At 27.6% G+C, this 16,776-nt stretch overlaps 3 protein-coding genes across 3 annotated transcripts; 2 read left to right on the top strand and 1 right to left on the bottom strand.

Annotated features, from left to right (window-relative positions):
• The first annotated feature begins 1,644 nt into the window (after positions 1-1,644).
• Positions 1,645-9,279, top strand: LOC134833083 (platelet-derived growth factor subunit B). The gene is made up of 6 exons (XM_063847268.1): positions 1,645-1,663; positions 5,272-5,524; positions 5,589-5,812; positions 5,874-6,071; positions 8,253-8,363; positions 8,984-9,279. Exons 2-6 carry the CDS (start codon positions 5,290-5,292, stop codon positions 9,113-9,115), a joined length of 900 nt encoding a protein of 299 aa, XP_063703338.1. The 5' UTR covers positions 1,645-1,663; positions 5,272-5,289; the 3' UTR covers positions 9,116-9,279.
• Positions 9,280-11,514: 2,235 nt separating this feature from the next.
• Positions 11,515-13,917, top strand: LOC134833273 (synaptic vesicle glycoprotein 2B-like). Its single transcript, XM_063847540.1, has 5 exons — positions 11,515-12,021; positions 12,085-12,190; positions 12,258-13,156; positions 13,217-13,346; positions 13,403-13,917. The coding sequence occupies exons 1-5, from the start codon at positions 11,875-11,877 to the stop codon at positions 13,786-13,788; spliced, it is 1,668 nt and encodes a 555-aa protein (XP_063703610.1). The 5' UTR covers positions 11,515-11,874; the 3' UTR covers positions 13,789-13,917.
• Positions 13,918-14,499: 582 nt separating this feature from the next.
• Positions 14,500-16,298, bottom strand: LOC134834628 (E3 ubiquitin-protein ligase Ubr3-like). The gene is made up of 4 exons (XM_063849362.1): positions 15,636-16,298; positions 15,443-15,574; positions 15,241-15,380; positions 14,500-15,182 (listed from the first exon to the last, which is right to left on the bottom strand). Exons 1-4 carry the CDS (start codon positions 16,233-16,235, stop codon positions 15,065-15,067), a joined length of 990 nt encoding a protein of 329 aa, XP_063705432.1. The 5' UTR covers positions 16,236-16,298; the 3' UTR covers positions 14,500-15,064.
• Positions 16,299-16,776: the final 478 nt, after the last annotated feature.

The following is a 16,776-nucleotide window of genomic DNA, read 5'->3' as shown; positions in this document are numbered from 1 at the left end:
TCGATCCATTGCTTCTTGAACACATCAGGAGTGCCATCAAAAATGTTACAACTCCAAAAAGAGTTTTGTAGAGTTCGTGGCATGTCATTGTTGAATGCGAAATTTATGGAGTGGTAACGTATTCCGAACAAAGACATTTTCCGTACATTGAATGGGTTTTGACGAAAAACCAGTGATTTTCTGGCAGATTTTCGAGAATGCCATTCACTACTTTATATAGAAACATGCCATCATGAATCACACGTCTAAAAGCAAGGGGTCGCATACCTAAAACCTCAAGTCGTCGATAATACTGCAAATATGGTTTCTTAAACTTCTTATATAATCTTATATCAACTATATCAATTAGTTTTCATCATTTTGTTTGTGATTTTTTAAACCATCATTGCGTTCTCATATTTTATCAACTCAAAAAGCTTCAGGATACGATATTTCTTCTATCTCAATGTATGTCGTCCATATTCGCTGAAAAAATGGCTTTATTTTAGAGTCGCTGAAGTACTCAAGATTTGCATGAGGCTTCCCAAATTGATGCCAACTGAAGGTTTGTCAAGATCTGTAGAGTAAAATTTTTCCAATGTTTTTCATGTTTTTAATCCAACTTCCTTTCTTTCCTCTTTATATCCTAAAAATAAATAAAAGATAATTATTTTTTTTTGAAAATTATAAATTTACCTTGTTACTCAAAAATTCTTGCCCAAAATATACTCGAGCTTCATACCCGAAAAACAGAAACCCCCCCTTGACCGATACGTGTCTTGATTGGAAAATTCTTCTCCTCAAAAAATTCCCTGAAGATAGTATTGCACGTTCCAACTTCCTCTTTTGTTAACGACATCATAGCAACTTCCACGGGTGACATACTCTGAAAAAAACAAAAAAAAATGGTAAACAAGTCACACATATGTATGCACATTTCGTATTAAATTTGAATAAAAATAATAATAAATGATTTAAAATTTCCATACGAGAGAACGAAACACGTACAATATTTACAAGGTGCCAGACACAAACACACATGCCATTGCCAATCGTAGGTAAATAATAAATAATGTGTGTTGAAAATTCACCTGTGTAGGTAACGTTGCTACTCGTAACAAGTTTTTAGTTTGAATTTTAACGTCGTCCAGTAAAGTCACACGTGCGTGCTTTGTGAGACTTGTTTATTATTATTTTAAATTTTTTTCGAGCAACTATTTAAATATTCTAGCAAAGTTGCAGCAGCGGAATATCCGGAACGTCAGAATTTTTATTAAATTAAGGAAATTCATCAATTGAGTCTTGTTAGAACTCAAAAAATAAAAAAAAATAAAAAGTGAAAAGTGAGTAGAATATTCCTCAAAGCGAAGTGAATCAAGAGCCTTATATAACAATAGACTCGTCAAATGGACTTGTTAAACCAGTTGCGAGTGTTTTGATAAAAATGTTAGATAAATACGATGAAATATGTGCCAAAGAATGCGTCACATGACTCCGAAAAGTGGGATGTCAAAAAAGGGAGTTAATTTACACGAATCGAAGTGACGAGATTATTAGCAAACTACGTCAATTAATTACCGAACGACCTTCACACAGGATATAGTAAACATGTGTAGGAGAGGATGTTTTGATCGGATGGAAAGTAAATAGCTGGAAAAGTGTTAATTTTACGGCTTTCGAGAATGTTAATGAGTTCAATGAATAATTTATGGTTCAAAAATATGCCGGATTTGTCTATAAAATATTTTTTTTAAAGCTAAAAAGTTCTTTGGCGTGGAAATTTTAATGAAATCTTAATTTTTAAGCTTATTTTATTTAATTTTTTATAAAAATATGTTATTGAAATCATTTGAAAATACTTGAGACCTAACATTGAAAATTTAAAAAAAAAATACATTTTTTGTAAGAAAAAATAGAAAAAGGCCAATTTCTGACATTTTTGCTATAAAACTATCAATTTTTCTTATTTTTTTTTAATTTCGTTAAAATCTCTATTCTAAAGCAATTTTTAAAGGTTACTTTGTATAAAATATCATGTTTTGGTAATTTTTAAAGACTTTTGACTTTTATATAAAAAAAATAATTTCGTTAAAAAATACTTACAAAAGCTCCCATAAAATATTATTATGACCTTTTTTGCTCTAAAACGATGGATTTTTCTGAAAAATGTTAAGAATTTCATTAAAATCTTAATTTTGAAACAAATTTAAAAGGTCACTTTTTGTTAAATTTCAAATTTTGATCCTTTTGAAGCATTTTTGAGTCTCATTGATAATTCTCGAAAAAAAATTCATTAAAAATACTTACAAAAATCTCCGTTAAGATGTTTTTTGAATTAAAACATTCAATTTTTCTTGAAAACTTTTAAAAATTTCGTTAAAATTTAATTTTTAAAATTTTTTTTAAAGATTTCTTTGTTTAAAATTTCACTTTTTAGTCTTTTTGAAAGGATATTGAGTCTCATTAAAAATAAAAAAAAATAATTTCGACAAAAAAAAAATACTTACAAAATTAATTTTTTGCACAACAACCATTAAAATTTTTAAAAAATTTCGAAATTTTATAATTTTTAATAATTTATAATGAAAATTCTCATCAAAGCCTTAAAATATCTAAAAACAATCAATCAAAAAATTTTTTTTCGTAAATTTAAAGCAAATTCTTACCTTTTAAACTGATCCAAAGCCATTAAATCACAATAAATTACCTCTAAAGGTGAATCCAAGTCAATAAAATTACCGGCGATTATCATTTTATGCCTTTCTACCCGCAATTATTCCACAGATCGTCTCAAATTACATCAACACGATCTCCCTCCAGCATTCACTTTGCGAATTAAACGCCTAATTGCATCACTTATCGAAATCTAGAATTAAAAACATCGTTCGCGACATTGTTTTGTTTTCTATTTTCAGCCAACTTAATTTAAGTTCCTCATAAATTATTTATTTTTATCACCTCTCTCCGCTCCTAAATGCGCATTGTGTGCAAATTAGAGTCTCGTCGAGAGAGTTGCTTATGAAAAAAAAGTTCAAAACAAGTTCTACCTGTCACACACCTGAGTAAATTCACGATGAGTCATCTCGTTTTGAATTTTTACGTGAATTTATTTACTTTACGAATGAAATTCCACATATTCTTGCGTTTTTTCGTGTGTAACTTGCATACTGATAAGGTAGTCGTGTAACAAAAGCTGCTGTTGCTCTTTCAATATTTGAGTTTTTGTTTAATTTTTGTAGCGAACAAGCTTCTTTTCGTCGTCATCCGTCGGCAAATATTGACATTAGACATACTTTTGCGGTTTCTCGCGAACGTGAAACTAAAATTCCGAGAAAATTTTTTTTTTTTAGATAAATTTGTAGCGAAAAGTGCATTCGTTCGGGATTTGTCATGAAATAATTCGCAGAAAAGAGGCGCCTGTTACGATGAATTACTGTCGGCAAATTTTTTCGAAGCTTTACATAAGTCGATGTCATGAGGGTTTCGCGCTATTTTTATCGTTAAACTCTTCTTACGGCGTGAATTGACACAAAAAATGCACGAAAAGCATGCATGGATTATCAAATAGCGATGAATGAACGAAAAAAAAAATTTTTTTTGCGTTTTATCGTGTTGTTATGAGGTTTGAACGGAGCACGTCATAGATCACTGCCCAAACAATGGCAACACACAATGTTGATTCTTTTGTAATTTAGCACTGAACCTTGGCGCGCGGCTTAATTAAATGATGTGACGCAGTGATGGGGGGATCATAAATGAGCTCAAAAGTTGTTTCGTGATGTTTTTAAGGATTTAGGCTTCGAAAAATTTTAGTTTTTATCTAAAAATAATTTTTTAAGAAAATTTTTTTATATTTTTATCAAAAATTTTAAAGGTCAATGATCTGAATTGGTATCGGAGACCTTCGATCTCCTTTTCGTTGAAGCAGCTTAAAATGTCAAATTAAGACAACTTTTTATAAAAAAATTAACAAAATAAGGCAGAAATTATAAAAAATCTTTTGATTTTTTTTTCAAAATTAAAATTTGAAATTTTTTTAAATAAAATTTAAAATAAAATTTAATAAATTAAATAATTAAATTAAATTAAATTATGATTATTTGGAAATTTTAATTTTTTTTTTAATTATTTTTATTTTTTTAACTATTTTTTTTTATAAGGAACAATTTTATTTTATTTATTCTTTTTTAAAAAAAAGTCTAAAATTATAAAAAATCTCATAATTTCTCACCTGAAAATAAATTTTTACGTTTTTTTGATTTTTTCTTCATTGTAACTTTGCTCTGAGGTCCATTGAGGTTCAAAATGTTGTTAGAATAATTGAAGATTTTGATGAAAAAAGGCTTGAAGATACTTTTGAAGTATTTTTTATCAGTTAAAAGCTTAAGTTGAGCTTGTTTTTAGCATAATTTGAAGCAAAAAATGGACTGATTTGATGAAAAATGGCCTAAAAAGATAAAAAAAAATTATTAAAAATTTATAAAAAAAATATTTTTTTAAGAAATTAAAAAAAAAATTTAATTTTTACGAGTTTTTTAACTTGTATGAATCCTATTTTTGGTCCATTATTAATAAATTCATTGAGATATAATAGAATTTAATGCCGTTAAATAGCTTTTTGATAGCAATGTTAAGAAATTCCTTAAATTTTTAAGATAAAATTTACCTAATTTACATTTATCTCGTAAAAAATCTCGTTAAAATACAAGAAATTTTAGTTAAAAAGGTCCAAAACGTTCTTTATTGAATTTTAAATTCTTAAGATCGTCATTACCTTCTTCAAAGCGACTCATGTTGCTCATTTATTTAGCTTAAAAATCCAAATTCCATTAAATTGATTTTTTCTCATAATATTGATGATAATTTTCTTTGTTCGAACAATTTTCTTGTAAATTTTTAAACTGAATTTCAACCTAAAAGACAAAATTTCAATTAAAAATAAAGAAATTTTAAAAATTCAATACAAACCTTATTACGATTTCTCATGAAATCATAGAAAAGAGCTCAAAAGAACGATAAAATACCTTTTACGACGTAAATATTGAGCATTTTTGAACGTAATTCCACAAAAATGTTGTAAAATTACGTGATTCAATTCTCGATCTTATGCTAACTTTATCAGCGTCTCTTATTTGAACAATAGATAAACATTTATTCTTACTAATAATGACAATATCCAACCATTTACGTGTATTTTTCGGTCTAAGATCATGGACAACTACCGAGATAAGGCTCTTTTTTGTCTCGCCAAGCACTATAAAAGGCACTAATTCCGTTTTTTTTCGCTTGCAGTTAACTTTTGATGTCACCATGGAGAAGATTGCAATAATTATTTGTTTGTTACTGACGATCGTCGCATCGAGTCACATCCGAAAACGTGCCACAGAGGGAGATTCGTGCCCGGAATGCGATGACAACAGCTTGGAAATTCCCATTTCGTTCGGCAAGGAGCTCAACAAGTACGAGTTGTATTCGGATTATGTGCACAGCATGCTGGATGAGGACACAATCGATCAACGAGACGACATTTATCTCTTGGTCAATGGTAAATATTTGATTTTTTGTCTAAAATAAAATTTTAATGATAAGAAATTTGATTTTTTTTCAAGGAACTTCGAGTGAAGTGTCTTACCAACAACGCTCCGTAGCGATTAGACCCAAACCAGCTGCTTGTATACCCGATACGACAGTTGTTTCGTTGCGCCCGAAGGAAGAACGTGATCCCACAATCGTTTATTTCCCCTCATGCACCCGAGTTAAGCGTTGCGGCGGTTGCTGTTCCCATCAATTGTTGAGTTGTCAGCCCACGGAAATTCAAACGATCACTTATGAAGTAAAAAAATCGCCAAAAAGTATGCAATGAACGACATTTTAATTTTTTTTTTTAATTTCAGGTAATCAAAAGTCAATATACGGGCGGCACAAAGATGACTTATCGCGGTAAAGATCTCATGCCGGTCGAAGAGCATCTGAAATGCAAATGTGATTGTCGCATCAAAGAAGAGGATTGCAACAAAGCGTTCCAGAAATACGACAAATCGCAGTGTAAATGCTACTGCACGAACGTCGATGATCAACACAAGTGCTTACAGGTAAATAAATTAAAAAAAAAAGATGTGACACGAGCCTTGGGCAAACAAATGCGGGGAATGTGCGTAAAAGATAAGATGTGAGATAAATATTAGCATAGAAATTTCCGTGGAACATTCTTTTTGTTCTTTTTGCCTCGTAATGACATAATTTTTAAAGCCAGTTGACGATGTTTAGAAAATTTGAGCAAGCAAAATATTTGCTTTGAACTTTGTATTGAAATTTAGTTTTTGTTTGCTTTTGTGTCTGAATTTTAGTAGGCAACTAATTTAATTTTTTTTAAAGCACAAATTTTTTTTTATTTATTTTTTTTTAATGTTCAAATTGAGTTAAATTTATTTTTTTGTTTTTTTTTTATTTTTTTTTTAATTTTTTTTTAACTAATTTTTTTCAAAGCATTTTTTTTTAATTTTTAAAATTTAAAAAAAATAATTTTTGGAATTCTACCAATTTTATTTTTTTTTATTTTTAAAAATTTTATTTTATTTTTTAATTTTATAAATTTTTTTAAATTTTATTTTTTTTTTAATTTTAATGTTAAAAATTTGATTTCTTTAATTTTTTTTTACAATATTTTTAATAAACATTCAATTTTTTTTTGATCTTTAAAATTTTAATTTTTTTCTAATTTAAAAAATTTTATACTTCAGAATCATTTATTAATTTTTTTGATGATTTATTTTTTTTTATTTTATTCAAATTTTATTTTTTTTAAAATAATTTTTATTTTCTTAACTAATTTTTTTACAAAAAGCAACTTTTTTTGTAATTTTTAAAATTTTAATTAAAAAAAAAATTTTTGGAATTTTACTAATTTTATTTTTATTTTTTTTTTATTTTAAGAATTTTATTCTTATTTTCAATTTTAAAAATTTAATTTTATTTTTCAATTTTTTTAATTTTAATTTTTTTTTAATTTTAAAAATTTTAGGTTTTTGATTTTTTTAAATTTTAATTTGTTTTTAAATTATTTTTTTTTAATGAGCAATAATTTTTTTCATTTATTTTTTTTAATGAATTTTTAATTTTTTCAATTTTAATAATTTAATTTTGTTTTTTAGAATTATTTTATTTAATTTATGAAATTTTATTTTTTTGTTTTAATTTTAAAAATTTGATTTCTTTAATTTTATTTTTTACATTTTTTTTTAATAAACATTTAATTTTTTTTAATCTTTAAAATTTTATTTTTTTTGCAATATTACTTTTTTTTAATTTTAAAAACTTTATACTTTAGAATTATTTTTTTTTAATTTTTTAAATAATATAATTTTTTTAAAATATTTTTTAAATTTTATTTTTTTTTTTAATTTTTGATTCAAAAGATTTCCTTAAAAAATTCAAATTTAAGAACTAAACAGATGCCTTCGGAGGTTTCTTTCTTAGACTAGAATGAACCAAAATTGACAATTTTAGACAAAAAATGACATTTGTTAAATGTCAAAATAGAAAGATAAAAATAAATTTGACAGATGAGAGTTAAAGTTTTTTGACATTTTTAGTCAATTTATGATGAGAATTTACAGAATTTATCAATTTTGATAAAATTTTCACAAAATTGAGATCTATTGAATGTCAAAAAATGACAAATTAAATTAAATTCAACTGTCATCTGTCAAATTTAATTTAATTTGTCACTTTTGACACTTGACAGATGTCACTTTTGTCAAAATTTTATTAAAATTGACATTTTCAGTACATTTTAATCTTCAATTGACTGTCAAAAAAGTAAGAAAATTTCAAGCAACTTTTGACATTTCATAATTTTTTGACATAAAATTTGACGTTTACCTGTCAATTATACTCAAAATGTAATTTTTAATGAAATTAAATCAAATTAACGTCAAAAAACCCATCTTTACAACTTTTTGTTGATGTAATTTATCTTCACGCGCAATCTTTCAAGGTTTAGTTCAAATTTAAATATACGTAAAGTAAACAGATTTTTGCCGTGACGAGGTTCCAGAAAGAAACAACGAGACAAATACTAATTAGCTACTTAGCAAAGCTCTAGAAACGGAAAAAAGTGACACAGTTAGCTTCGCAAATAAATAAATTTGTGACTCAAAACATTGAAAAATATTTACTTGCCTTTATTTCACCCCGTTGGCGATAAAATTTTGTTAGTTAGTGTCAAATGGAGACGCCTGACTTTTATTTTTTTTTATTTTTTTCTTTCACAGGATCGAGCAACAAAAATTTGGGACTCCAGTTCGTGCGTTTGCCGTTGCCGCGACATCAAGCAATGTTCAACTAATTATCACTTTGATCACAATTCGTGCGATTGTGTTTCGGTAATTTTTTTTGATTTTTATCAAAAATTTGGAGTTTCTGTAGTTTTTTGGGATAATTAACTTTTCTAAAGGGAAAAAAAATATTTTTTGTTCGAAGGCGGGAGACTAATTTCTACTAATTTTTTCTTCTCTTTTATTTTTAGAACGATTTTTATTCGTGGCGATCGAATAATTAATTAGTGTAGGTTTCTATTGTCCCGTCCCGTAATTTAATTTTTAAGAAAATCTCATATTTATTCGAACAAAAGACCAAAATATTCCCAGTTTGTAATTAGAAATGTAAGGGCACACCTGCACTCGTGTGAAAAGAAAATAAAACACCGAAAAATGCACAAATTATCTTGAGTGAGTAGACACCGTTTTCTTTTCTTTTCTACTAATTCATTGGTTATTGGCTGTTACTAACTGCATTTAACTCGCTTCGTCGCTCAAACAAAATTTTTAGAATAGATTTCAATTGACTTGCATGCAAATTCATTAAATGTCAAGGCTATTTCTATTAATTTTCTCAACTATTTTAACGACTTTTATGCAACTATTGAACAATTAATCAAAGAAAGGGAAATTTATTGCCTTAACTTTCCATTAAAACTGAAATTCAACCAATTTATTTTTTTTAGAATCCACCGGAATTGATTCATGAAACGACCAAACCCGCGGAAATTCCTACACGAAGTCTCGAAGAACGTCGAAGGTTGATTGTGAGACCGACAATTATCAATCCAGATGACTCCACGGTCTATACAACGTAAAATTGGCTTAATTTCCGAGAGATACCTGCATCACATTCGTCCATTTTTTGAGTATTTTTTCCTTATTTTTATCTGTTTTTGTAGACTAGAGATACCAAATTGTATCAAAAGAATAATATTAAAAAAAAAGAGAAATAAATAGAAAGTCAAGTGTTTTTAACAGATCACGATGTTTTTGGAATTTTAGTTGAATAAGAAAAAAAAAGAAAAATATTTGTGAAAAATATTTAAAGAGGGGTTTGAGATAAACATGTGATAGGTCAACTTTTGTTGAATTGCGTCTAATTTTTTTTTAAATCTATTGTCAAATTGGGAAAAATTTTAATTAAAATTATGAATTTAATGTCTTTGAAGTAAGTATTTTTTTTTTAAATTGTGAAAAATTAATTTAATTTATTCAAAAAAAATTAATTTATCTAATTTAAAAATTATTTTTTTTTTAAACAGAGAAATTTTTAATTTTAACAATTTTTTTTCAAAGTTTTTTAAATTATTTTATTATTTTATGTTGAATTTACATGTTCAGAAAAAAAAATCAAGTGAAAATATCAAAAATTTTGTTTTTATAGATTTTGCTTTGAAAATTTATAAAAAAATTTCGTTTCACTAAATTTTTTTGTTTGTGCAGCCAAATATGTTTTTTTTTGTAAGTAGCACTTTTATTTTTTTTATTATTTTTTTTTTATATATTTTTTTTTATTTAATTTAAATCTATTTATCTTTGTTTTTTTTTAGTAGGTTAGGTTTCAAATTTATTTAAAACATAAAATTTCAGGAAAATAATTTTTTTCTTGTCTTGTACCTATTAATTTTTTATTTAAAGTTAACAAAAGGTAAAATAATTTCTCTAAATATTTTATATTTTTTTCTTTTTGTAAATTAATTAATTTTAATTTTAATTAAAAATTAAAATTGAATTAAAAATTTAATAAAAAAAAAATAAAATATAAATTCAATTAAAACATAAAATAAATTAATTTTTTCTACTTTGAATGAAAACCTTTAATTTTAATGTGGCGGACAAAATTAATTTTTTCTATATTATATGTATATTATATGTATATAATATGTATGTAATATGCATATAATTTTTATATAATTTTTTTTCATACTAAAAATTGAAAATTTCGATGAAAAAATAAGTCAATAAGAGTGTAAGAGTTTAATTTTTACAATTTAAACTTCGATTTAAGCTAAAATTTTTAATATTTTGTATTAAATAAAAATATATAAAAATTATATGCATATAATATACATATAATATAGAAAAAAATAATTTTGTCCGCAGCTTTAAAGTTATCAGAAACAAAAAATAATTCTTATAGAAATTTTAATGAAAAAAAAATTCTTTTAAAATAATTTTGTTTTTAATACATTTTTTAAAGGAAAATTTAAAAACTGTTAGAAAAAAAATAATCATGTCAAAAAAAGTATTTATTTTTTTATTGATCATTAGTAAAAATGATAATTTTTGTTTATTTTCCCAATTTTTTTTTAAATTAATTTTTTTTGAAATCATTATAAAAAAAATAATATTTTATTAAAAAAAAATTTTTGAATCAAATTTTGAGAATTTTGATAAATATAAATATAAATATAAATGGTAAATATCTAACTTTTAAGCTAACATCTTAAAATGGCGCCTGTACATGGGAAACGCAGAATTTAGAAAAAGTCCAAAACAAAAGTTGTTTCTAATGCCAAAACCTTCAATTTCAGCTGGAGAACCGTGATCTACAAAAGTTGAAAAAATTTTGAAAAATCGGTATGTGAGCCCTCATAATAAGAAGATTTTGACTTAAATTTTTTTTCATCAATTTTTTTTGCTAACATGCTTGTAACTTAAAAATTTTTTTTAATTGCAAAATTTTATCAAATATAAATCACTTTTCTTACTCGCCAACTTTTTTTTTGTGTGTCTCTATGTCAACTTTTTACATTTTCGGCGAATCTTATCAAAAAAAACTTATCATCTTTGTTTTGTGTCATCATCTCGCGTAGAAAAATCGCGAGCAACACAAAAAAAATCTAATCCAAATGTTGATATTTATTTAAAAATCTCAAAATTTATCACTTTGCTTACGTTTTTAAATAAAAAAAAAAAAATTAAATAAAAAAAATGGAGGCTTGTCCAACTGCAGCTTAGTTTCTTGTACATTGTAATTTCTCGGCATCGTCTCTAATCAAAAACGTTTCTAATTGCAAATATTTGTTATTTATTTGATGTAATAAAGCTCTCATCGTCATTTATCGTCCAAGGCAGCTCAGACAAAATGCAAATAACAAACAACCCGGTCGACAACTGTTCACGAAAACGCATTTCTGACACATAAACATCACATTTTATATTGAAAATTCATCAGAAATCAACAAAAATCTTAGAAACGATGGGAAAAATCGAAATTATTTCACGAAATCCATAAAAATCCTTTCCCCCGTTCCTCGTAATTCAGTAGCAGAGTAGCGACAAACGGTAATCCTCATGCAAAAACAGCAAAAAACGCCTTTATCTGTGACTTTATCTTCTTAGAGACGACCGAATATCTGCCAAACAAAGATAAAAAACATGCACTCTTTGTGTATAAATTTAATTACTGTGCGGCAAATCGTCTCAGTAGAAACGGAGATCTCGAATCTGTCGGCTGGCTCGAAAAATTAAATAAAAAAAAATAATTTTTAATAATATGTGTTAACCGGAAGACTAAAGTGTGCTAAAAAAATTGAAATAATTGGAACAAAAGATAAAAATAGACAGAAAAATGTGCTCCTCAGACATCGTAAGAGACACAACAGTCGACGTGAAAAGAACTCAAAGAACCGTTACGTTAGAGGAAGCTTTAGCTTGCACAAAATTCGGCAAATTTAATTATTTAATTACGATTATTAGTGGAATTATTTTAAGCACAGTAAGGAATTTTACTGATTTTTCGTGAAAAAAAAAATTTTTTAATCGAAAAATTAATTTTTAGGTACTTTTAGAGACCTTAGGAATAAGTTATGTGATTACCAATGCCACTTGTGACTTACTTCTCACCACACAGGAAAGAGGAACTTTGAGTGCAATTGCCTTTGCAGGTGAGATTTTCATCAAAAATTACAAAAAAAAAATTTTTTTTAGGTTAAAAATCGATTTTTTTCGCAGGAATCATCTCCAGCAGTCACTTATGGGGCTTCCTCGCCGACACAAAGGGACGTCGCAAGATAATTTTTCCCGCACTTTTCATCACGTCAGTTTGTTCGGTCCTCTCGTCGCTCTCCAACAACTTTTACATGCTCGTGATCCTGCGATACCTTTGCGGATTTTTCGTTTCTGCAGGTTCAGCGACAATTTACGCCTACTTGGGAGAGTTTCATGACGCAAAAACACGCACACGGAGTGTTATGGGAGCCAGTATCGTCTTCGGGTTTGGTTGCATGGCTCTGCCGTTGCTTGCGTTGATGTGCCTGAACCAAGAATGGCAATTTTACGTACCTGTCTTTGATATTTTGTACAAACCATGGCGATTTTTCCTCGTAGTTTGCACATTGCCGAGCGTTTTGTGTGCCTTTGCGTTGTACAAGCTGCCCGAAAGTCCCAAATATAAGTATTCCAAGGGGCATCACGATGTGACAATCATGATTTTGCGGAAAGTTTATGCCTTTAACACGGGTAAGGACCCGGAAACGTTCCCCGTGACACAAATTGTCGACGAAAGTGAGACCGTGAAGAAGCGCAAGGACTGCGAAATCGATGAAAATAACAATAACAGCACGGATGACACAAGTAATGGGAAAAGTATCTTGAAATTGTTCCGAAAAATCATCGATCAGACGTTCCCGTTGTTCAAACCGCCCTATTTGAACAGAACTCTCATCGCCTGTATCTTGCAATTCGGGATTTTTGTCACTTCCAATGGGATGTACATGATTTTTCCGGATATTTTGAACCGGGTTGCGGAATATTCGAATAAGATGAACGGCACAGACGACAAAACTTTGTGTGAAATTGTCGAACTTACGACTTTTGACGTTAGTGTGTTGGAATCTAATGGCACAGCAACGGTTTGTACGCCTAAATTTTCCTTTTTGAATCTTTTCAGACGATTTTTTTTATTTTTTCAGGTCGAACAATGTAACCAAAAACTCGATTTTTCAACTTTTAAGAACAGTATGATGCTTGAAGTTCTGTACGCTGTCGGATTTTCCATCATTGGAGCTCTTATCAACAAAGTTGGCAAACTCCCAATTCTCTGTAAGTCTATTTTTCGATAAAACTTTGGAAAAAAACTTCATTTCCCGTCTTTTTAGTATTCGTTTTTGTCGGTTGCGGTGCTGCGGGAATTGCTTCTGCCTTCACAGGAGTCCAATATGCCATCATTTATTACGTTATTCTGCTCTGGTGTGGATTGACAATTGCTGTGGTGAATGCTGCGACAGTCGATTTGTATCCAACGAACCTTCGGGCGATGGCGATTTGTTTGTCGTTGATGTCGGGACGCGCAGGAAGCGTCATTGGATCATACGTCGTGGGAATTTTCATTGAAACAAGTTGCAGTGCGACCTTTATTGGGTCAGGTACGAGTTTGATCGCGTGCGGAGTGTTGTCTTTCTTCATTCCGAATATTATGAAGCGTAAAGAGAAGAGTTTTGCGGAAAAAGATGCTGAAAGTGGGAACAATGTCGAAGTGGCGTAATTTGTGTTTGTTGTGTGTTTATATGTAATTTTAACAATTAGATAGAGAAAAATGATCTGAATGAGTTTTAAATAAATTTACGACTAAGAAATTATTTTTTTATTTATAGAAATTTTTTTCAGTAGGTATTTTTTTTTTCGCAGAAATAATTTGAATTGAATTTGAAAATTTAAATAATTTTTTATTTAATTTTTAAAAATAAGAAAATTATTTTTTTTTGTCAAAAAATAATTATATTTATTTTTTGAATTTTTTATAATTTTTTATTTAATTTTTAAAAATAAAAAAATTAGTTTTTTTAATCAGAAAATAATTTTAATTGAACTTTAAATTTTTAAAAATAAGAAAATTATTTTTTTTTCTCAGAAAATAATTTTAATTAATTTTTAAAAATAACCAACATTATTTTTTTTACGAAAATAAATATAATTAATTGGAATTTAAATTTTTAATATTTTTTTTTAACTTTTCAAAATTAATAAAATTATTTTCTAACAAAAAAAAATAATTTTACCTGCATAAAAATTAATTAATTTCGCAAAAAAAATAATTTCAATTAAATTTTTAATTTTGAATATTTTTTTTTTAATTTTAAAAATTAAGAAAATAATTTTAGCTTATTTTTTTTTCTCAGACAAATAATTTTTAAATTAATTGAAGCCTTAATTTTTTTTTCTTTAATTAAAAATACAAAATTAATTTCGTGAGTTACATTAATGTTTTTTTTTTTATTTTGATAATAATATTATATTTAATAATAATTTAACATTTTTTCTTGCATCAAGCGCAAATATTAACGCAGCTTTATTTTATTTAACGCCTATTTCAACGTCTGGTAGTGGTTATCTAAGTAGTAAATATTTAATAATAATAATAATAATTTTTTTTTTCATACAAAAAATAATTAATTAATAATTTTAATTAATATTTTAATAAAAAATAATTTTTCTTAATAATTTTTTTTTTGTTCAAAAGTGTAAGACATCAATTTTTTACGTATATTTTATATATATATTCAACATTCTTTGAGCAAACTCAAGGGGTTTGTTTGGAAGATTCATTATTGCGTCGTTCCTTGATCATATTTCATATGAGATTCAAAAAAACAAACAAAAAATAATATTAAGAAGGGGCAAGAAATAAAAAAAAAATCAAAATTTGAAGAAAAATAATATCACAAGCTCTTGTCTACATTTTTTTCGTGTGTGTTTTTGTGTGAGGGAAATGGATACATTGGGACCTTGTCGTGACTTTTGTGAGCTAATTGAGCATAAATTTACAACGATTCTCGATGCCAGACCCATGTGTGTTTGGTGTGAGCGAATCTATGTGAAATCCATTGGGACTCGAGGAGATTGAAGCGATCCTCGCTTAGGTAAAGTGGTTTTCCGCGTCTAAAAAAAATTTTTTTTTGAGAAAAAAATTTAAAAGTTTAATTTTTAGGGAAATTACTTGAGATCTCGATCTTCTTCGTCATAATCGTCTAAATAAAGAGATCCCCAGAGACAAGCACGACGTCCTCTGATGATGATAATGTACGTTGAAGTCACTACCAAGAAGATGCAAGTGCCGCCTCCGCAGGTAATTGAGTGCTAAAAAGACGAAAAAAAGTCATTGAAATGGAAAATTTCGTGTTTGCGGTTGTAAAACTTACTCTGACAGCTTCACAGCAATTATCTTCTTTGCAACATGCTTGTTTGAGGCAAACAATAGCGCCGCACAGCAAACAGATAGAACTCTCCTTTGGTACTTTTTGACATTTGGGACACACTTGTTCGTGATAATACTGTCAAAAAATGTCGAAAAGAGATAAGCAAAAGCCTGAAACGCAAAAAAATGAGTCTTACCGTAAACAATCTTTCGTATTCTCGTGGCAATCGAAGCAGTCGCGGTTGCTGCCAGGCAACGTGTTGCTGCAAAATCAAGTCTCGCGTGACATGATGCGGCGGCGGCACATCCAAAAGTTGCGAGCACCACTGAATCGGCAGTTTTATGCTCATTTTTTCGGCGAAGCACAACGCTTTTGTGGCATCAAATTCGCTCCAATCCATGCCGACTGTCACGAGTTCCAAGAAGTAAACTAAACGGGCGAATTCTAAATTTGTCGCTGCGACATGCGGTAGTTCCTGATGGTAGATGTGGTGACGCAGCAAGGCAGCAACTCGCAAAAATGGAAGACAAAGTTTTTGTAGTTCAAGCTCGAAGGGCTGTAAATCGAGAGGTTCGCTTGCAGTTGCGGCATCGGCCATTTTTTCGTCGACAGCATCTTTCCGTAAGTGACGACACTTTTCCATGTTTGTTAAAACGAGAGCCATGGCAGCTCCGATGTTTCGCACGTCGCCAACTTGCTCGTAATTGCCGTAGGTGTTGAGAATTCGCATGCAATCGACTTCGGAGAGCGTCGTGCAAAGTTGCGTCACTACTTGATAATACAAAACGTTGTACATTGTTTTGACGATGCACGTGAAGTAAACTAAAAAAAAAAATTTCGTTAAAAATTAGAATTTTTATGAAGATTTTTCAAATTAAATTCAAAAATTTTACCCAAAATTAGAAAAAAAAAATTTTTTAAGGCAATTCAAGATCATTAAAATTAAATAATTTATTTTTTAAAATGAAAATAAAAATTGAAATAAATTGAGATAAACTATAAATATTATTTCTAATTAAAAAAAAATAATTTTAATTAAAAATAAATTAATTAATTAACTAACTTAAATAATCAATTTAATTTTTTCAAGTTTTAATTATTTTTTTTTATGAAAATTCTTCTTGAAAAAGTTAAAAAAAAATTTTATTTTGAATTATATTTTATTCAGATTTTATTTGGAAAATTAAAAAAAATTAAATTTAATTAAAATAAAAAAAAATAAGAATTTTTATAAAAATTTGTTAAAAAAATAAATTTTATCTAATTAATTTTTTTTTTAATTTAAAAAATAATATCTGAAAATTTTAATAATTTTTAAATAAAAATTTTTACTTGAA

Source organism: Culicoides brevitarsis, chromosome 3 (assembly GCF_036172545.1).
Source record: "Culicoides brevitarsis isolate CSIRO-B50_1 chromosome 3, AGI_CSIRO_Cbre_v1, whole genome shotgun sequence".
NCBI lineage: Eukaryota > Metazoa > Arthropoda > Insecta > Diptera > Ceratopogonidae > Culicoides > Culicoides brevitarsis.
The sequence above is the reverse complement of the archived record's forward strand: the minus strand, read 5'-3'. Positions and strand labels throughout refer to the sequence as shown.